Source organism: Cryptococcus neoformans, chromosome 4 (genome assembly GCF_000149245.1).
Source record: "Cryptococcus neoformans var. grubii H99 chromosome 4, complete sequence".
NCBI classification, from domain to species: Eukaryota; Fungi; Basidiomycota; class Tremellomycetes; order Tremellales; family Cryptococcaceae; genus Cryptococcus; species Cryptococcus neoformans.
The window spans coordinates 208,203-226,200 of NC_026748.1; the positions used below are offsets into that span (position 1 = coordinate 208,203).

The following is a 17,998-nucleotide window of genomic DNA, read 5'->3' on the forward strand; positions in this document are numbered from 1 at the left end:
ATTTCCACCATCCCCTGGCGCGATACGTGATCCTCCAGCTTTAGAAAAGGGGCTTCTGCACAATGATCGATCGATATGGCTTCTGCTCACCCAATTGCTTTTTGGACCGCAATTTTAGAGGAAATACAAACCTGGAACTTAGACATGTTGTGTAGGACTGTTCTGCGAGATCGGCTCAACAGAGAATATTTGAAGATAGTTCCCCCATATCAGTCGTCTCGCCACCACACCATACATCGATAGCGCACATCTCATCATCACGTTATGCTCATCCATACCAGTTATATGAAGACAAAAGGGCCAATTGCAACGTCTGGTCAAATTAACCGCTCTCTTGTGTGAATCATGTAGTCGTACGCCATTAGTTCACCATCGTATTTTATGGGAACAAAAAGACGCGAATCATTTCGCTTCCTCCGCGCTCTATAGGCAACAAAGATGAAAGAAATAATTATTCACTTACATGACCTGCCCTAACCTTATTAATGGCACAGTGCTGAAGCTTTCTTACGCAAGGCTTGGTAATTAGCTACAGATGAAGTTGTAAATGAAGTGCTTTGTTGATGAAAAGAATTGACGCGGAATCAACGCACGTTGGGAGAGTGCATGATGCCTACGCCCGAATGAACGTAAGTCTGGAGGCTTTTCTTCACCCAGATTGAAGATGGTTGTACAGACTTTCGAGATATGCATGCATATTACTGTTGGATGAGTCAAACCCGTGAGAACACTCAATTATGGTACATGAAGCTTTCGAAGCCATCATAGCAGGGAGAGTCACATACACTAACTCAACGCAGCAAGTGGCTGCGATGAGAGTTGAAGTCACGTGACTTGCCGAATAATCTCCTTCGGCGAATATGATTTCGATAGTGCTGGTTCGTTCGTCGCTGACTTTTTGACATCTTTTTCGAGACAAGCTCGGCAAGACACTGAGATTAGGAAAGAGTATCTTCCCTCCCGCCCCCTTCGCCCATCCTCTCACGCAGAGCCATAAAGCGGTGGGACAGGAAAGAAGCTGTTATGAGCTCATCACTGAGGACTACGAAACCCTGCGCCCAATGTCTGACTGCCATTCGAGCTCGCCGCCCAGCAGAGACGACAGCTTCGATTGCCGGGCCCTCCAATTATCAATCATATATTACAGCAGCTTCTCCTCCCAAAAGAAGGTCAAGGCTCGCGTCTACACGAGCGTCTGCTAGTCCGCCGAGTTTAAGGGGTGATTTTTATCAGGTACGTGACCTTCGAAAGACTGTGAAAACCGCCATCTAAATCGTCACCTATAGGGACAACCTGACCATTTCCATCGCACAACTCAGCATAGTATCCCAAGCAAAAGACAAAAATCCCCCCACATCAAATCGACCTTTACCAAAGGTTTCTCATTGACTTCACGGGATGTGACCTCTGCACCACTACTCCAAAGTGGTGCAGCAAGAAAGCTGGTCCATTCAGTCGCTGGTTCATCAAATTATCAGGCTTATGCGACGGAATACAATGCATCTTTCAAAGGAAACCCAAGATCCAGGCTCGCAAGCGAGCGGTTGTACCACGTATGTAGCCCAAATACTTCTGAAAAAGCCATTTAACATGATACCTCTTAGGGTGAACTTTACTATCTGCGCCGTCCATCTCAGCATAATACTGTGAATAGATTCCGCAAATATTTTCAAACCACAGCAACCTCCGCCAACTCCACACCACGCCCTGACCCCGTCCTTCAGCATCTATCTCACATAGCATTACCCGATTTCGAACCACCACCTCCGGAAACCAAAGCTTCTCCCATACCACAACATACCTTCTCTCCCAAAGAACGCTCTGCAGCTCTTTCTGCTCTCCAACGGTCAACGTCCTCACCGCCTTCTCACGATACCACCTCTGCTCAATTACTCCAATCCTACACCGACTTATATATGTCGTCACCCCAGTCACAGCTATTCACAATAAGCGAAGTGCAAGAGGTTCTAAAAGCCTTGAAATCATTGCAAGTTCGTGAAGCAGGGGATAGACAGATCGCGGAGGAACAGATTGAGCCTTTGGTAGAAGAAATCAAAGCTCTTGTAGGGGATGAACGGAAAGCGTCACGAGGGTTAGAATTACTGGTTTTGTCGTCAAGAACTAAGCACAGTCGTCGAATCAAAACTAAGAATCTTGTTGATGCCGAAAAGTCCTTTCGTTCCCTTTTCCCCAAACCGCCACCTGAAGAAGATGTCGGTGGGAGACATCGGTACCAGGCAGCATTGAACCATTTGATATATCTGTGTGCTCTTGCGGGGCAGGGAGGGAGGCTGGAAGATTGGTGGAACCGTTTGGAAAGGGATGGGTTTAAAGCGGATGGACATACGTGGTTATCACGCATGATACTGCTCGATAGGGCTGGAAAGGGGGAAGAAGTCAATGGGATATTGGATAAGGTGTTAGAGGACTTTGATGAGGAGGTGGTGATGGAAGAGGACATCTTGATATTAGTCAATTACGCAATGGTGGTCTATGCCAAATTGGGACGGTGGGATGTTGTCTCCGAAATGTACGGCCAACTACGTCCTACAGACTCTCACGACCTCTCTGTAATCCGTTCCTCTCTTCCCAATCCATCATACTTTGACGGCACCCATCCACACGCTCCTCACCACATTTCCCTCCCATCTTGCTCTATTCGTCTAACTCGCCGGTCGTATTCACCTCTCCTCCTCTCCTTATCCATCCAAGGCCATCTCCCCGCAGCGCTTACCATCTTCAAGCACATCTTCGAAGACGGACATACCCCTTCCGTCGATGATTACACAGCGCTTTTCAAAGGATTTGCCAAGTACGGTGTTACCCCCTCAATAGATACTAGGAGTTTTGGTAACGCGGGACAAGTGAGTGAGGCCGGGAAGATGCTGGGGGTTGCCAATACGTCGGGTGGAGGTGAATCAGATGGTTTGGGAGGGAGCTTTGAACAGCGTATGAGTGGGATCTGGGAGAGGGGAGCTATGTTTGCTGAATCATTTCACTGGCCAGTTGAAAATTTGCGAGAAGGCAATGGCGAATGGACTTTGGAGGCTTTACAAGACATATTCGAATCATTCCTTACTCTTCGTCCTATTTTGCCATCTTTTAGTCCCTTGACATTCTCTGATCCTCAGTCTAGACCCGATTTCAAATCGGACATGGATATATTACAAGCTGAGAAGCAGGCGAGGCTTTATGCTAAAGCGCCGGGAAGAAAAGCGGTGTGGACAGTGCTCAAGGCTTTTGGGAGGGTAACCCATGGTGATGAGGAGGTTCTGAAGCAGGTTTGGGAGAGGATGGAAACGAAGTTTGGACCAGAGAATGAAGAAGGGTGGAAAGGGTGGAGAGTGGATAAGAGGTTAGACTGGTTCAGGAAGTCATTGCTTGAGGAGGAATAGGGATGCAAGTATCCATACCAAGCATAGAAAATACCTTATATTCGAAAAAATGCATATACAGATGTCACTGTGACTAGATCTCTACATCCTCATCATCGTACGCCTCTTTAATCAAGCGGTAGATGTACGATGGTGGGTGGTCGCCCCTACAGTTTAGTGAGCCATGCGCTACTCCCGCATGTAAAAAAGACACTTACTCATTTGTCACAAACAGATTTACCAACTCGGGCCTAATATAGTCGTAATAAGGATCCACAACCTCAACTCCCTCCACACCCCCCCCTCCACCCTTCCCCTGCTCCCCAATCACAGCTCCAGGTCCCTGGAAATCCACCGCTCCATACTCATGGTACAAATTCCACGCGGGCGCGAATTTAAATTGACCGGTAGTGACGACGACAGGCTTGGAATGTGTCTTTGCCGCGAGGGCACAAGCGAGAGATCCGGATAGCGCGAACAAACCGCCATTAGCAAGGACAGAGTGAGCGCCAAGGATAACTTTTGTAACTCGTGGAAGAAGGGCATGGATGGAGGAATCAGGGATGAGGAGGGTGGGAATGCCGGAGGCGGAAAGGGAAGAGGCGAGGGAGTGACCGAGATAGGATGGAGCAGATTCGGCGACGACGACGGTAAATTTACGGTCTTTGTAGGCTTGTTTGAGGAAAGCTTCGACTGTTCTTGAATGACCCATAGTCAAGATGATTTCGCTACCTTGCATTAGCAATCCGGCGTGAACAAAGTGAATGTGGGATACTTACGAAGAATGAATGTGCTCTCTTGCACCCTTGGCAACATCCTCATGCGTCGTCTCCAGCTCACCAACAACCTCCTCAATGGCCTGAATCAGTAACGGCTTAAGCTTAGCACTGTGCTTCATAAACTCATCACTATCCACACCCGCCCTTGGCGTCACCATTCCGGAAGAACCTCTGCCATACCCATTCCCATTAGGAGTCGCAAACAAATTCGTTGTATTCACCGAGTATCCTTCCACTGTCCCTCCACCAAGGACACCACTCCTTTCCATCTGAGCTCGAGAGTGCCGCATGGCGACAAAGTTTGAGAGTGAAGTCTGGCGGGACATTTGGATATGAGTGGGAAAGTATTGAGCGTCGGCGGTGGCTGGTTGGGCGGCAGAAAGATAGTGGTCTAAAGGAGCGTTGAGACCCGGTGTGCTGGGACCCATAAGAGGGGTAGAAGGAATGGAGTTGGGGGCGGAGGAAACATGGGCGGCAGCAGCGGCGCGGTATTCTTCCCGAATGAGACGAAGGATTCGACGAATGATATTGGCGGCGGCAAGCTCTACGGGACGGATGAGATACATTTCGAGAGATGTAATGGGTGTACATACCCTTAGGATTGGCCTCAGTGAGTTTCCGCCCAACAGCTTTGATCAAGGCCAATAATTCGTCGATGGTGTTATATCTCGCGCTCCTGACGATACTCTGGATGAGAGCAGCCGTTGCGAGAGCGACATTCAAAGATCCAACAATTTGCCTTAATCCGAGACATGAGCATACAAAAGGTACATACGGTGTCATGACTCACCGTCTCCGAAGACTGGTACAAAGAGTATCAGTCAATCGAGCATTTGGGTCAGCAGATTTCTGCATTTGCTGTTAAGGACGTCAGCCACATGAAGAAACTTTCTTTAGGCTTTTGGGACGGCTCACAGGGACGGAGTCGATAGCCATTTTCCTGCGCTGATTGTGTATTCACGCAATTTGAAAGGCAACAATAGCAAGCTTGTAAAGAAACGACCAATGAAAGAAACGACATCGCGGACCAAACGTTCCCTTTTCGAACGAGTCAAAGTCACGTGATCCCGTGGTAAACAGTTGGCGGTTAACGAGCAAGTGACGACGATAGGCAATGATGGCGAGAACGACGAAGCGGATGAGTTTGTGCATCACATCTGTATCCGACTTTTAACCTCTATATTAAACATTTAGGTGGATACCGAAGATGCTCTCGACATCGGATATCGGTATGTCCATCCTCTACTCCAAAGCCGTCGTTCCGGAAAGCTCATGCGCACCTTCTGATCCCAGGCCATATATCCCAGCAGTATGCTGCTGCTGCTACAGTTCCGTTAATCAAATCACCCTCATTATGGCTCCCTCAGCCTGTAATACAGATGTTCATTTGCTGTGGCGTGAATGTCTTTATACTGATGAAAGATGTTTGGGGATAGGTCGAGCTGCCAAATGAGATACATCCTTTACCAGAGGACATCACGGCCTATGTAAGTACTGTTGGTATATGTTAATTAACATCCCATCAGCGTCCCCTTTATTTGAAGACTTTCTGAATGGACTCACTCACTTGTCGACTTTGGTAGTTTGTGTACCCTTTCACACTTGAAGAACATGTCCTCTCGATACATCCTTCACCACATGAAGCCATCGCTCTGAAACGGGCCAAGTGCGCCGAGATCTTGCACAAAAGGGAAGAAGCAGAGGAACAAAAAGAGTGGGTTTGAGTCACTTCTTTCAGTCTTCCTTCAGAAAGGCGCACCCTGCCTTGTTGTCAGAGGCCGATTTCACTACAATGTGCCCTTTGCTGATTGATCAACTTTCCCATTAGACGAGATAACCTCAAACGGATTGCCCCAGGATACAACCCATCATCTGTCCTCGTACCGACTTCGGCCTCCCATACACCAAGTGCTTCCATTCCTCAACCTCTAGTCCCATCTGGTGCCGCGCCCGGTGCAAATGGGGCAGCGCAGTCAGTGACAAGTCCCAATAGTGAAGCACAGGCACACGGCCGGGCAGAGAATGATCCGATGGATGATCTGGTAGCAAGGTTGGAAGAGATGGAGTCAAAACGGTGACCAATGGGATAGTTAAGCGGATCTTGTTTGTCGCTTTTTGCTGGAATTAACTTATCGGCAATTGTACTTGTACGCTCAATACGGTTGTAATAAGCATAATGCACATGGGCATTCCTTGTGCGTCGATCTGTTGTACATTCTGCATTTTCCCATCAACCAGTGAACGCTCTATGCTGCTATACAGGATGTCGTACTGCTCCCTATATATAACGCATAATGAAGCAAGCATAATAAGCTGGAATCCAAGCCACATGCCATGGTTCATGCATATCGGGAATTAAGCGGTGCCTAGTCCAATAGTCTTCGGGGGCCGGAGTCCGGGATGTTTGGACGATGGCCGTTGCCGAGAGACGATGTACGCGGCGTTCGTTGAATTTACTGGAAGGGTCTGCTTTTTGTTTTCTTGCCAGTTGCGAGTATATCCCAGAGCTGGACATCAACTATCGTCCAGCAGAGAGCGTACAGCAGAACTCATTGCGGCCCGCATACACCACCCGTGAGGCCAACACATCTCACGGCACATCATAAACTTTGCGGAACACAACAAACGGTCACTCAAAGCTCGGTCTTCAAAACCTCACCGCAGCAAGCGCCAATTTCGCGTCGTCAAATCTTTTCATCACCTTTTTTACTCCTATCTACACTTCCGGCACGATGTCTAAGCCAGACGAGATCCCTGCACTCTCATACATTCTTGAGCCTGCCTGTAAGCGTTTCACTTTGCCGTGGTCGGACGACCTGATGGTTCGTTAAAGATACTGATCACGCGCTCCGCACGTACTCTGTTCTCCATCACCTTCATCACCTTCATCACCTCCATCACCTACCTTGCGACGGATAACCCTCTGCAACCCATTTTATTGACCCTGAAACACATAACAGTCGTCGCATCTCTTCTTACCGCAGGATGTCTCCTCAACCGCCGTCCTCCTCCCCTTATCGTCCAAGCCCAGGCCGCTACCAACGAGGATGTTCCTCCGCCTGGTGACAATTCCTGGAACTGGAAAGACATGGCGTTCTTGAAATGGTCTGTGAGGGTACCGGGTAATGAGAGGTTCAGGGGAAGATGGACGAGTCGCCTGTTGGGCATGTTTCCGTTCTTGATGGAAGTCTGGTATTGGCTCTTGACGTACGATCCGATTCTCTTCCTGTAACAAGCGTAACGAGTGCTAACACAGCTCACAGGTACTGGATCTACCAAGTCGCTCGAGCTATCCAAGCTCTTACCATGGGCGCCGATTTCCGAGTACTGGCTGAAAAGCACGCGAGGGAGATCATTGCTATCGAGCGCTGGTTGCACATTGACTGCGAACTTTCTTTGCAAAAGTTTGTCATGAAGACTAACTGGCTGTTGATCTTCTTCAACAAGTAAGCTCGCTGTGTGTCTACGCAATACATAGTACTGACTATACCGCAGGACTTACGCGATGGTCCACATTCCGGCTACCATCGCCTTTATGGCCTACTCTTACCGCTACTTTAAGCCTTACATCTTCCAATCCACCCGTCGTACTTTGGTGCTTTGTAACTGTCTTGCATTCATTGTCTTCTCCAGCTGGCCTTGTATGCCTCCTCGTCTCATGCCTTATGAAGAGTTCGGTTATATTGATACTTTGCACACTGGTAAGGCTGCTAGTAGTGAGTCTTTTTCGGTTTGACGTTCCGAGCCTTGATAGGTGCTGACTTTTGCACACTCAGTTTGGACTACCAACAAGTTCCAGAACCAACTGGCTGCTTTCCCTTCCCTCCATTTTGGCTACAGCTTCGTCATGTGGGTCCCCTTTTTCTTGGCGACCCACATTTCTTACTGACTTTTTTTTTCAATGTCATTCACAGCGGCCTCTCCCTCTTCCTCTACTCACCCCACCGACCTATCCGTGCCATATCCCTCTTGTACCCCCTCCTCATCTTGCTTGTCATCATGGCGACTGCGAACCACTACCTCCTTGACGCTGTTGGAGGTTTCTTTGTCACAGTTTTGGCGTATAGGATTAACAGGCTGGTATTGAACTTGAGGCCTTTGGAAGAATGGTTTTTCTGGTTAATCAGGTGGGTGCCATGTTCTTTCCTCAAAAAAATAAATAAATAAATAAAATAAAATAAAAATAAAAACCGGGACCTATCCCTTCAAGGGTATCCCTAAACGTTCCTGTACGATTGTGAGGCTGTGCTTGGCGCTAATGAGCATGGGCACAGGACCGAACGACCCATGGACAAGGTTGTGTTTGACTCTGTCATCAGTCGAGAGAATGTGTCCCATAGGGATAGCTCAGACATCTCTCACAGGCCTTTAATTTTCCAGGGTAACCCCGTCTAAGGTTGCTTGGTAAGGTGGATGGGCGAAAGACGAATGATGGAGGAAGAGCCGGAGGGGGGGGTGATATCGCAAGTGGATTTCCATGCCGCAAGATCTTTTTCATGAGGATCCGCAGTGGACGGACTGTAGCTAGCACTGATCTACGTTCATGTTTCTTTCTTTTGTGCATATTCTTGACTTTGGCTTGTGGTACGCTTTCTATCTGTTCCATACTGCGCTTCTTCCACTTTCATATGATGATCTTACAACTTTTTCTTTTGATTTTTTTTTTTTCAAACTACACGTAACTGCAACTGTATCGTACGCGACGCAATCTTTAGGGTTCCGACTTCTCTGTTTCTAATTTTAAATAATATTAGATGTGTTCCCTGCATCGGCATCAGCATCAACCCCATCAAGTCCATCAGGGGGAAAGTAATCAGTCGTCAGTAGCACACTATGCAAACTTACATGTTTATACAGCGAATTGTAGGTAATCCCTGTCAACGACCTAACTATCAGTCTCTCAGCTTGCGACTACTCAAAAGCATAATCAGCCTTATCACCATCTATAAAGGCTTTCGAAACAACCATCAACCGCACGTTCGTTTCACCACTCACTGTCGTACTGATCGGGAGTAGAAATAAATTAGCGACTAACGATCAATAGTGAAGAAATGATTATCAAATTACCAATTAATTGATGCCTCTCAATCCTTGATGGATTCCAGTTGCTGATCTACTGTTTTTTTAGGTTGAAGGTACATAACAGTGACGCCTTGAGTGATAATAAGTGGCAGTTAATCAGTCTACAGTATAGGGGTCGGGATTTTGATAGTTAGGAAATAATGGGAAGGTTCAAGAGTCAAAGAAAGAGTACTAGGGTGGCGGGAGGTGGAGGAGAAGCGGAATGCCAGTCAAGTAAAGGGCGGAAGCTGTGAGAGTTGGGATCTGGAGGCGCGCTTGGCAGCTGTCGGAAGAGGGTAGCCATTGCAGTCGTTGATATCAAAGGGCAAGCAAGGAATACGGATGACGTAAAAGAGAAAGCCCAAATCGGAGGCGGACCTGCAAGACAATCGAGAAAGGGAGGTAAGCCAAAGGAAAGGTAGGAAAGACGGAGGAGGCAACAGGTACCAGCGGCCGGAGGAGCGGAGGAAAACGTTTGAGCGTTGAACGGGGAAAATATGACACGGGCCAGCATGCAGCAGTCAGTAATAAGGCGAGAGATGACGAGATGTGGGGTTAAACTTACTCAAACCTGCCTATCTAGAAACTAGAGGCCAGAGCGCAGCCAAAAATGGTGGAAAGGGATGTTGCAACAGCCTTGCCTTACAGCCTGATATGGTCCTTCCTTTCCATCCTCTCGCCTTCGAATACTTATCCTCCTTGACAGCAACAGCAGGCGTAGCGGTGCGCTTGATGATATAGGGGCTAAGTACTGTTACCCTGCTAGTTTAATAAGTGCAGATACTACGTTATGAATCTTGGAGTAAGAAGCTAAAAGCACCTAGACGAAGTAAGTTAATCGGCTGCAATGTATGGAGGTTGAATTTGGTCGCAGGCTGAAGTAAATTCCTTCCTTTCTAAGCCGTATGGTATTTTCGGCCAATGGTTAACACCAAGTGCGTCAACTGCAGCCAAGACTATCAGCAAGTTCGGCACGACCCCTACCCTCGACTCACTAAAAGAAAAACAAACTTTATCCTGTTTTTCTCTCCTAGAGATCACTTGCCATTTTAATTGATCCTAATCCCCATCAATTCCCAACTTCCCATCCTTCATCAGCAAGACCAAAATGATCAAAAGTGACCATGAAAATTTGATCAAAGGTGATCTAAAAAAAGGCCAAGAGTAGCGTTCGATTTGTCTGGGTCAAGCCAGGAGATATATTCAACGATCACTTACAAGATACAAGCGCAAAAGACGTCATCGCCATCTTTTCTCCTTTTTTCCTATCTCTTCCTCTCCTTTTCATCCTATCGCATCTCCATAACCCTTGATTTAGGGATGTCACCTGACCGTTAAAATCTAATGGAGGATGTTAAGAAGGCAAATTGATCTTTTCTTCGAGTTTCGTGTCTCTGTGAGACTGAACCGGCGTCTCAACGAGAAAATAAGTGACATGCCGACAGTTTTGAAGCAAAGCTACTCTATGCTGACCTGTGTTGCTTCTCATCACTGTCGCTTGCTGATTTCTAGACCAAATCTCCTTTTCTTTTTTCCGTACTCTCACTTTTCTTTACCCTTCACAGCCGCTCGCTTCCAGCACACCGTCTCCAACTACGCGCGCGTGCGGGGCAAGTTGGAAGGAAGGGGTCACACCAGCTATGATTTTGATGGTTGATGATAATGCCTCGTGTCGTGCCTGCGTCGAAAGGAGTGTCACCTATTGTCACTCGTCTGGGCGTGCTCCTGTTTCTGAGCGGAATGGCGCTAAGGGGTGGTTAATGCAAGGAAACGGAGTAAAAGTAGGGGACATGTATATATACTCACTCAACTTTCATCCCACGTCACTCGTTGATGTAAGCCAGAAGATGTCTGCCACAGCCGACGCCCCACTTCCTCAGTTCCATCTCAATCATTCTTTTCCTCTCTATCCTCCTGCTCCTTCTATTGGGGACAATGTCTCAGCCTGCGGTATCTCGACCAACAGCGCCATCCAGTATCAGGTGCCTAGTCCATGCCGAAGCCACAGTTCTCAATCCGTCAGCCCAGCGCCGTCGTGGGATCCAGCGGAGACTAGGCAAAGCTGGGGTGGCTACGAGTGGTGTAGTCAGGAAGGCACCTATGCTCCCGCTTCAACGCCCGTGTATCAATACCATAATCGGACAACCACAACCAATACTTACAGTTTCCAGCCGCCGCGTACAAATCCTTCTGCACGTTCTCAACCGACCGAGTTTCACAACATCTATCAAACTCCATCTTTCACACAACAACCTTACATTCGAACGCCAAACAACAGCTCACCACCTCTCCTCCCTCATCATCCTATTCATCCACCCAATCTCCCTCCTCTCGAGCATAGTACACATTTAGCCCTTCACCACTCCTTCGAAACATTTGATCTTCGTCCCTCTCTCCAGTTTCTGGCGTCAAAAACTCCTCCACCTGAGAAGCCATTGTCGCCTCCTCCCACGCTTGTGAACTCTATTCCTATAGATCAGAGACCGATGCCTCCAAGGATAATGAGTAATAGTAAGATCGCGAAGACAGACAGTGCTGGGCCCGCCGCATTCGCGTGTCTCTCGATGGACTTTGGTTTGAGTGCTGCTATACCGGATCCTGGGACTAAATCTTGTGAGCCTTGTAGGTGGATCTCTTTAGTGAGTTCAAAAGCTGACGAAAATTGGTCCAGCGGCTGTATCACCACCTGCAACATGCTTTGCATCGGATCAAAACCCCTGGGAAAGTAATTCTGCAGTGAGAAATGCCACCGCTCAAGGTCGCAACCACAGTCAACATGGTGTAGGAGGAGTAAGTGTCAACGGCTTTGAAGTGATCTTCAACGACCCTTTTCACCCTCCGAGCACGATGGTACCCCCACCCATAAGCCTTCCTTGTTTATCGCCCACGACACCGATCAAGTTCCGATTCGACAAACATCAGCAAGTCGAACTCCAGTTCCAACCTCAACCCCATCTTCAGCCTGGTATTCAGTTACAGCATCAAGCGCCACTCATTCCTGTCTCCTCTCGCCCCATAACCCAGCCGGCAAATCGTACGAAGTCTTCTAGGCCGTCTTTTCGGACAAGATCTCATTCGTACCCTAATCAGCTAGGTAGTCTTCTCCTTACATCAACCGAGCCGATGAGCCACATACCGGTTCACACTGATATGGCAAGCAAGAGACGAGAGAGAATGAATGAGAATGGGTTCGCTACATCTGTGAGTATTCAGCCTCTTGTTTATCTCCAAAGCGCAAAACTTATACGTCTTTAACCAGGGTTTCAACAACCCGTTCCACTCATCAAGTACTACCACGGTCGTAGCAACGTCGGGAACTTTGCATCTTTCGGCCACCGTCCCTGACGATTTCGATATGAATGAGCAGCCAAATGAATCCGAGCTTCAATCAAAATGTTATTCTGATCAGTCAGACTATCGTCCCCTGACGACAACGGAACCAATGAGTCCCGTACCAATTGCAGATAATTTACCACAACGTGCAGGTTGCACATCAAACGGGTTCAGAAGGAAGAGATCAACCAATGGACGGCTATCAAAAGCGAATGAAAGAGGGGCGAAAAAGCGCATAAGAGCCACGTTAAGCGGATTAAAACATTTCGTCAGTGCTTTACATGGCTCGAAATGAATGCACTGACCAAAGCACAGAAAAGGTTTACTTGCTCCGAGTGCGGCGAAGGGTTCACAAGAAAGAATGATATGGATGTGAGTCTTGCGATCTAACTTAATGTTTTGAGCTAATGATTCGGCACCAGCGCCATATGCAATGCAAACATTGTAAGTTTCCATTCACACTTACGAGCATTATAGTAGCTGATGTTTTCCCATCAAGCTAACGAGTTACCCTTTGGCTGTCCTGTTTGTAGCAAAGCATTTGTAAGTCTCACCTTTCTTTGTGAACAACACATCCACAGTCGATAGCCTGTCCCTGACGAATTGACTTTGAACAGGGGCGTAAAGACAAACTTGATCTGCACATCGAAAGAAGCGAGGATTGTAAACGTAGTGCGCCCCCCAAAGAACGTAGGTTCATCTTCCAAAGAAAGCTTAGTAGACTGTTGATCCATGCTGGCTGCAGAGCGCTTAGTACGCCATCGTAGGTCGTCAAAAAGGGACATGATAACGGCGGAATCTTGTCGCATCGAATAACCCTCTCCTTGTCAAACAAACGCCTTCATCTCTCACAATTCGATGAGGGTTTGATACCTTGTGTGGAGGGGACATTCGATTTCCTTGCTACTGTACCTTCCAGGTTTCCGCGCCTTTTTCTTCATTTGGTTTGGGTTTGATTTCTTTTTATATCCTTATTACGCGCCATGCTGTATAGCAGGCTGTGTCTTTCTATTTCCCACTGTATATCGTGGGTAGTATGAGTTGGCTTTAGGCCCATAGCCAGCCATAGCGGCGTTTGGGCCTTTGAGTATGCAACACCATCATCTGAAACCTGATCAACCACTCGTACGCACAAATATGCAACGCTCCCATGCATCAGCCTATGGTAAGCCGACACCCTCCCAATCCCCAGCAGCCGCTTCATTGCCACTCTTCTCCAAGATCTCTTTCAGCTCGCCGCTCAATAATTCTCCCAGCTTGACACCTTCTTTGCGGTGATGTACCCAGCTGTCGTTGACGTATTCAAAACGTGAAGGACCAGAGACTGGAGACGACATCCAAATTTGAAGGTTAGGGGGTTGTTTGTTGAGGACATATGTGCCGTACGGGGGAAGGGTAAGGTTAAGGACACCAGACTGTGAGACATCGCCAGAGCAGAAGTGTTTTATCAGCTCACTCGCCTTTCGTAATGCCATAGCGACAGTTGAAACACGCACAGAATACTCGATCTCCCAGTTCCCATTCCCGAAATCTTCGCAGAAAATCTCCAGGCTTTCATTCAACGTCTCCATATCTCGCTCAGAAACATGTTCGTATTCGTCATGCGAAAGCGTTGATGTTGGGGGTCTGAAAGATGGTAAGCGTTGCAGCTAGAAAGGCAGTGGCACATAAACATACGGTGGAGGTGGTTGAGCTTGACGAGGGAGGGACGTAACGAATGTTCTTGCGGATGTTGCTCTTGAACGAAGGAGTGGGGAAGCTCGAGCCGAACGTGCGATCACGGGAGCGGCTGGTCGCTCAGTTAGCGGACGTAAAGCCCTGAGGGATCTAGTAACGTAATGCCTGGCAGTGATCATGGTGAGCCTTATTTTACTATGTGAATGAAGCTGTTTGGCGAAAGGAGTACGAGATCAAAATTGTGATCATTGATTCGAAAACACATACGAAATGAAGCGTTGAATCGTAATTCCGACAGATGTCGTCGTCGGACGTGAATGTCGTTGCGTCAGCAGGAGGAACCAGCCACGTGATTCCTGATGAAGTGAAACAAGAACGAAGCTCGGCTCGGCACGAGCCCTCGACGGACATTGACCTGTCTCCGACGACTGGGAAGATCCCAGGAGGAACTTGTCCCAGACTAGCAAAGAAAACTCGCTCAAAACTGTCCGGATCTCAGTACGTTCATGATATCATGCCTCTGGACTAGCGGCCCTGCTGTCTGATGTGCGGTCTCTCGGCTTTCCAAAGCAAATCACTTAGATCGAATCAAACTGGGCAAAATGTGTTTAGTGTTTGCTCGTTAATATCATTTTCTTCCAAGCAGAGGAGCCCGAAAGAATCCTTCAGCGAATTGATCATGAACTTTGACTTTGGTACGTCTTCCTCCGTGTGTGTATTCCATCCTCTGCCTATGTACTCGAAATCGGATCAACGCCTTATTGAAGTTAGGAGCCTTTCTGAACCCAAAAGGAAAAGGCCCAAGCAAGTGAGGAGAGTCTGATGGGAAGGTACGTCGCCGTTTCGTGTCTCCTTGAACCTCCCTTCGCTTCCATATATGCGACCAAACACTCCCATATTTGTCATCTCGTACAATTTGGCGAGTCGCGAATGCCCAATTTGAAAGATCAAGGGCTCTGAACCTCCTGCAAGACCATGTAATGGCGTGGAATCAAGTCCAGTACTATAATGCGAGGCCGGCCTGCTGCTCTGCTTGCCTTGGCAAGTCAAGCGTACTGTATGAGCATCTTTTTGCATCTCTCTCCCAATTCGAAATTCAAGTTCTGGAAGAGACGGAACATTAAATATGTCTCAGCAGTACTGCATGAGAGCAAGGCTATTATATCAGCAATAGCAAGATTCGCCGCTTGTGCATATATACTTCTGATGGATTCTCCTGCCGTCCGACGAGTTTCCCAACCTATCTCAAACAAGCAGGCACGGTGATTCAGGTGATGAGAGTGTGTGCACCTGGCATGTGCGTTTTACCCTCTTCCCACTCCTACACTTCCTTGGCCGTTCCTCCTTTTCCTTCCTTCCTGCACTCTCAACTTTTACCTTGAACGTGATCCGATGATCGGCTTCTTTTAGAAATCTGACTTTCAGCCTTCAATGAGCATCCCCATTGGCTAGTCATTTTCCAACGTATCATTGGCTGACTAGCTACCAAAAAGGCTTCATCTTCCTCTCATGCCATGTACCTTTCAAAATGGCGACTGCTCGGCTGAAGGATATCCGTCCGAGCGATGGCTGGTGATTGTCTATCTCAGGGTGCACAATCCTTTGAGGAAACATTTTTAGTCTAACAACCAGCAATCGGCAGGCGCTACCCAAGCGCGAAAGGTGGTTTTACTGATGAGAAGTCCGGATCGCCCCATTCTCCATGAGAAGAAGGTGATGCCGGGCGGACGATCAAGATGGTAAAACGTCAGCGCGTTCAACTGCCAGCTATATATGGCTTTCTTCGATGCGGCCTCTTCCTCTTTTTATCCCGACTGCCTTTGCCTACATCTATCTGCTTTTCAACCCTCACCCCACTATATCGCCTGCGTGTGGCACCCTTGAAAAGCATGTCATCAATTGAAGAAATTTCCAAGGTAGCTATTACGGCTGACCTGGCAAGGAATCTAACTCCTCTGATCTTATCGTGAGTGCTACGTCGAAAGCATTTAACGCCTATTGACGATCGTAAATAGACTTGGCTTGGATGGGCTAATGATGGGCGTTATTGGAAATCAGTTCCTGCGATATTTGTTAATTACGGAACATGAGTCGGTACATATCAAACTCGTCATTGCACGTCCCTTCCTACTCGTCTATCTTCTCGCTTCTCTAACTGGTTTACCTGTCTGCAGTACTTCGCTACCGCAGCAGCAGTTGCAACTACCTGTTTGTGAGCTTCAATCATTTCGGTTGCAATATCATCTTTGGGCTAAATACATGTAGTACATGGGCAATGGAGGTGAACATGTTCGCATACAACTATGGCCAGTACGCCCAATTCACTTCTCAGCACTGGTCGGCATGGTATGGCTTGCTCTGCTCCATGACAAAGATCCCTGTACAGGTAAGTTCCCAAGCTTTGACGGTTTATGGTCAGTTCACCCACTTTCGTAAAGGCATTTTACGGCGAGAGAGCTTGGAGAATTAACAACAGGAGCTTGCTCATCTCTGCAACCCTTCCCTTCACCTTGTACGTTTACTATGCCTTCAATTGGATTCAAATAAAAACTGATATTTTCCTCAGATTATTGTCCGCCATCGGATCTATCGGATTCACTGCCCTCGATCACAAATTGAATTTTTCTGCTGATATCGGCTATGTGAGCTTGTCTTTGTGTCCTTATCAACTCTGAGCTGACAGGATGGCAGGCTGGAACAGTGTTCTTCTACCTCTGGGTGAATAACTTGATATCTAATTTATAAGGTCAAAAGCACTGACTTAAACTAATAGCCCACCGCCTGTATCGTTTCTGATCTAATCAACACCGGCGGTATCCTGTGGGGTCTTTACAAGTCGCGAACAGGGTGGATTGTCACCGATAAGCTCATCTACAAGCTAATGAGGTGCGTATCAGTTGGAAGATCGGAATGAAAGCTGATAATATGTTAAAGGATCGCCGTCGAAGCCCAGATTCCTCCCACTATCTTGTATGCTCAGATATAACCATTACTTGATTTATCATCACTTATCATGTTGGCATAGTGCTTCAATTGTATTGATGGCGTGGTCTCAAAAGATGTCTTCCATCTCTACTCTCTTCACGTAAGTTTCTGGTCAAGCCAAATCTTATACTTTTCGCTGAATCCGAGTCGAAAGGATTATCCTTCCCAAGATTTATCTCACAGGAGCCCTCAGCGTTCTCAACTCTCGTGATACTATACGCCAGAATAGCTCAACTTATTACAGCAACTCTGTATGTTGCATACAGCTTCCATCCCTGTTCTTTAACTGATAGTAGGCATGAAGGACTTTAATTCTGGCCAGAAGAGTAGCAGGCGTCAAGCAAATACCGGCGTCACCGTTTCAACAGACACATATGTCGAGGTTGGTCATGTCCTCTATTTCATCACGATGAGAGCTAATCGAAACGCTGCTGTAGAGTCACTTCTCATATGAAGCTCCGAAGATGGGCTTGAACCGAATTCTCGCCAAAGACCACCGACATGATTCCGTTGACGACTTGGAAGCTGGGATGTCGTTATCCCCGGTTCCCGTGCAAATATCAAAAGAAGGACTGATCGATGATAGCAAAAGCCTCGTTCACATTTAGTCATGCGAGACGTTTTTGGGATAGTCGAATAATATGAGGTTGTGGGCAATCCTTTGTAGTGAAACCTGATTTGGCAATAGAAAATTTTTATGTTGTTACTCTACTATGACATAGTTCATATGGAAATGTGTATAACTCTTTACTTTATCCTCTTGCCTGGAGTTGTTCAACTCGCTCGTTT

General features: G+C 47.4%; 7 protein-coding genes and 2 non-coding genes; 5 read left to right on the forward strand and 4 right to left on the reverse strand.

The window, feature by feature from the left end:
• Positions 1 to 905: 905 nt before the first annotated feature.
• CNAG_05006 (hypothetical protein) lies at positions 906 to 3,468 on the forward strand. Its single transcript, XM_012193265.1, has 3 exons — positions 906 to 1,233; positions 1,287 to 1,553; positions 1,605 to 3,468. Exons 1-3 carry the CDS (start codon positions 1,024 to 1,026, stop codon positions 3,393 to 3,395), a joined length of 2,268 nt encoding a protein of 755 aa, XP_012048655.1. The 5' UTR covers positions 906 to 1,023; the 3' UTR covers positions 3,396 to 3,468.
• Positions 3,342 to 5,152, reverse strand: CNAG_05007 (translation initiation factor eIF-2B subunit beta). XM_012193068.1 has 6 exons: positions 5,069 to 5,152; positions 4,944 to 5,011; positions 4,747 to 4,892; positions 4,154 to 4,697; positions 3,593 to 4,102; positions 3,342 to 3,541 (listed from the first exon to the last, which is right to left on the reverse strand). Exons 1-6 carry the CDS (start codon positions 5,087 to 5,089, stop codon positions 3,469 to 3,471), a joined length of 1,362 nt encoding a protein of 453 aa, XP_012048458.1. The 5' UTR covers positions 5,090 to 5,152; the 3' UTR covers positions 3,342 to 3,468.
• Positions 5,153 to 5,275: 123 nt separating this feature from the next.
• On the forward strand, positions 5,276 to 6,428 carry CNAG_05008 (hypothetical protein). XM_012193069.1 has 5 exons: positions 5,276 to 5,382; positions 5,447 to 5,523; positions 5,590 to 5,640; positions 5,737 to 5,867; positions 5,982 to 6,428. Exons 1-5 carry the CDS (start codon positions 5,361 to 5,363, stop codon positions 6,229 to 6,231), a joined length of 531 nt encoding a protein of 176 aa, XP_012048459.1. The 5' UTR covers positions 5,276 to 5,360; the 3' UTR covers positions 6,232 to 6,428.
• Positions 6,429 to 6,614: 186 nt separating this feature from the next.
• Positions 6,615 to 9,072, forward strand: CNAG_05009 (integral membrane protein). XM_012193070.1 has 7 exons: positions 6,615 to 6,937; positions 7,114 to 7,360; positions 7,417 to 7,599; positions 7,649 to 7,869; positions 7,930 to 8,002; positions 8,068 to 8,280; positions 8,428 to 9,072. The coding sequence occupies exons 1-7, from the start codon at positions 6,886 to 6,888 to the stop codon at positions 8,546 to 8,548; spliced, it is 1,110 nt and encodes a 369-aa protein (XP_012048460.1). The 5' UTR covers positions 6,615 to 6,885; the 3' UTR covers positions 8,549 to 9,072.
• CNAG_12356 lies at positions 6,838 to 8,269 on the reverse strand. Its single transcript, XR_001045615.1, has 3 exons — positions 7,916 to 8,269; positions 7,639 to 7,860; positions 6,838 to 7,587 (listed from the first exon to the last, which is right to left on the reverse strand). It is a non-coding gene; the product is annotated as a hypothetical RNA (non-coding RNA).
• On the reverse strand, positions 8,696 to 11,573 carry CNAG_12357. The gene is made up of 9 exons (XR_001045616.1): positions 11,377 to 11,573; positions 11,021 to 11,323; positions 10,210 to 10,960; positions 10,035 to 10,158; positions 9,780 to 9,973; positions 9,221 to 9,592; positions 9,131 to 9,155; positions 8,999 to 9,064; positions 8,696 to 8,916 (listed from the first exon to the last, which is right to left on the reverse strand). It is a non-coding gene; the product is annotated as a hypothetical RNA (non-coding RNA).
• On the forward strand, positions 11,062 to 13,650 carry CNAG_05010 (hypothetical protein; the record flags this gene model as incomplete). Its single annotated transcript, XM_012193071.1, has 8 exons — positions 11,062 to 11,827; positions 11,886 to 12,415; positions 12,474 to 12,815; positions 12,863 to 12,919; positions 12,970 to 12,991; positions 13,047 to 13,090; positions 13,165 to 13,237; positions 13,293 to 13,650. 8 exons carry the CDS (start codon positions 11,062 to 11,064, stop codon positions 13,361 to 13,363), a joined length of 1,905 nt encoding a protein of 634 aa, XP_012048461.1. The 3' UTR covers positions 13,364 to 13,650.
• On the reverse strand, positions 11,893 to 14,487 carry CNAG_05011 (iron donor protein CyaY). XM_012193266.1 has 5 exons: positions 14,225 to 14,487; positions 14,044 to 14,173; positions 12,853 to 13,962; positions 12,462 to 12,746; positions 11,893 to 12,413 (listed from the first exon to the last, which is right to left on the reverse strand). Exons 1-3 carry the CDS (start codon positions 14,401 to 14,403, stop codon positions 13,708 to 13,710), a joined length of 564 nt encoding a protein of 187 aa, XP_012048656.1. The 5' UTR covers positions 14,404 to 14,487; the 3' UTR covers positions 11,893 to 12,413; positions 12,462 to 12,746; positions 12,853 to 13,707.
• A 265-nt stretch (positions 14,488 to 14,752) lies between these two features.
• CNAG_05012 (hypothetical protein) lies at positions 14,753 to 17,966 on the forward strand. XM_012193072.1 has 14 exons: positions 14,753 to 15,054; positions 15,718 to 16,190; positions 16,240 to 16,339; positions 16,399 to 16,436; positions 16,490 to 16,610; positions 16,663 to 16,736; positions 16,791 to 16,866; positions 16,916 to 16,942; positions 16,998 to 17,110; positions 17,159 to 17,194; positions 17,250 to 17,309; positions 17,364 to 17,460; positions 17,514 to 17,591; positions 17,647 to 17,966. The coding sequence occupies exons 2-14, from the start codon at positions 15,961 to 15,963 to the stop codon at positions 17,815 to 17,817; spliced, it is 1,221 nt and encodes a 406-aa protein (XP_012048462.1). The 5' UTR covers positions 14,753 to 15,054; positions 15,718 to 15,960; the 3' UTR covers positions 17,818 to 17,966.
• The last annotated feature ends 32 nt before the right edge of the window (positions 17,967 to 17,998 follow it).

Bases quoted from the DNA above. Each gene is read 5' to 3' on its own strand.
- CNAG_05006 (XM_012193265.1), top strand. From the start codon at position 1,024: ATGAGCTCATCACTGAGGACTACGAAACCCTGCGCCCAATGTCTGACT. The intron at 1,234-1,286 runs GTACGTGACCTT...CGTCACCTATAG, and splicing joins TAAGGGGTGATTTTTATCAG to GGACAACCTGACCATTTCCA. The intron at 1,554-1,604 runs GTATGTAGCCCA...GATACCTCTTAG, and splicing joins CAAGCGAGCGGTTGTACCAC to GGTGAACTTTACTATCTGCG.
- CNAG_05007 (XM_012193068.1), bottom strand. From the start codon at position 5,089: ATGGCTATCGACTCCGTCCCT. The intron at 5,012-5,068 runs GTGAGCCGTCCC...CGTCCTTAACAG, and splicing joins TGGCTATCGACTCCGTCCCT to CAAATGCAGAAATCTGCTGA. The intron at 4,893-4,943 runs GTGAGTCATGAC...TCTCGGATTAAG, and splicing joins TGTACCAGTCTTCGGAGACG to GCAAATTGTTGGATCTTTGA.
- CNAG_05008 (XM_012193069.1), top strand. From the start codon at position 5,361: ATGCTCTCGACATCGGATATCG. The intron at 5,524-5,589 runs GTAATACAGATG...GTTTGGGGATAG, and splicing joins CATTATGGCTCCCTCAGCCT to GTCGAGCTGCCAAATGAGAT. The intron at 5,641-5,736 runs GTAAGTACTGTT...CGACTTTGGTAG, and splicing joins CAGAGGACATCACGGCCTAT to TTTGTGTACCCTTTCACACT.
- CNAG_05009 (XM_012193070.1), top strand. From the start codon at position 6,886: ATGTCTAAGCCAGACGAGATCCCTGCACTCTCATACATTCTTGAGCCT. The intron at 7,361-7,416 runs GTACGATCCGAT...CACAGCTCACAG, and splicing joins GTCTGGTATTGGCTCTTGAC to GTACTGGATCTACCAAGTCG. The intron at 8,281-8,427 runs GTGGGTGCCATG...GCATGGGCACAG, and splicing joins TGGTTTTTCTGGTTAATCAG to GACCGAACGACCCATGGACA.
- CNAG_05011 (XM_012193266.1), bottom strand. From the start codon at position 14,403: ATGATCACTGCCAGGCATTACGTTACTAGATCCCTCAGGGCTTTACGT. The intron at 14,174-14,224 runs GTATGTTTATGT...ACCATCTTTCAG, and splicing joins CAAGCTCAACCACCTCCACC to ACCCCCAACATCAACGCTTT. The intron at 13,963-14,043 runs GTGCGTGTTTCA...GATGTCTCACAG, and splicing joins ACTGGGAGATCGAGTATTCT to TCTGGTGTCCTTAACCTTAC.
- CNAG_05012 (XM_012193072.1), top strand. From the start codon at position 15,961: ATGGTAAAACGTCAGCGCGTTCAACTGCCAGCTATATATGGCTTTCTT. The intron at 16,437-16,489 runs GTGAGCTTCAAT...AAATACATGTAG, and splicing joins GCAGTTGCAACTACCTGTTT to TACATGGGCAATGGAGGTGA. The intron at 17,310-17,363 runs GTAAGTTTCTGG...CCGAGTCGAAAG, and splicing joins TCCATCTCTACTCTCTTCAC to GATTATCCTTCCCAAGATTT.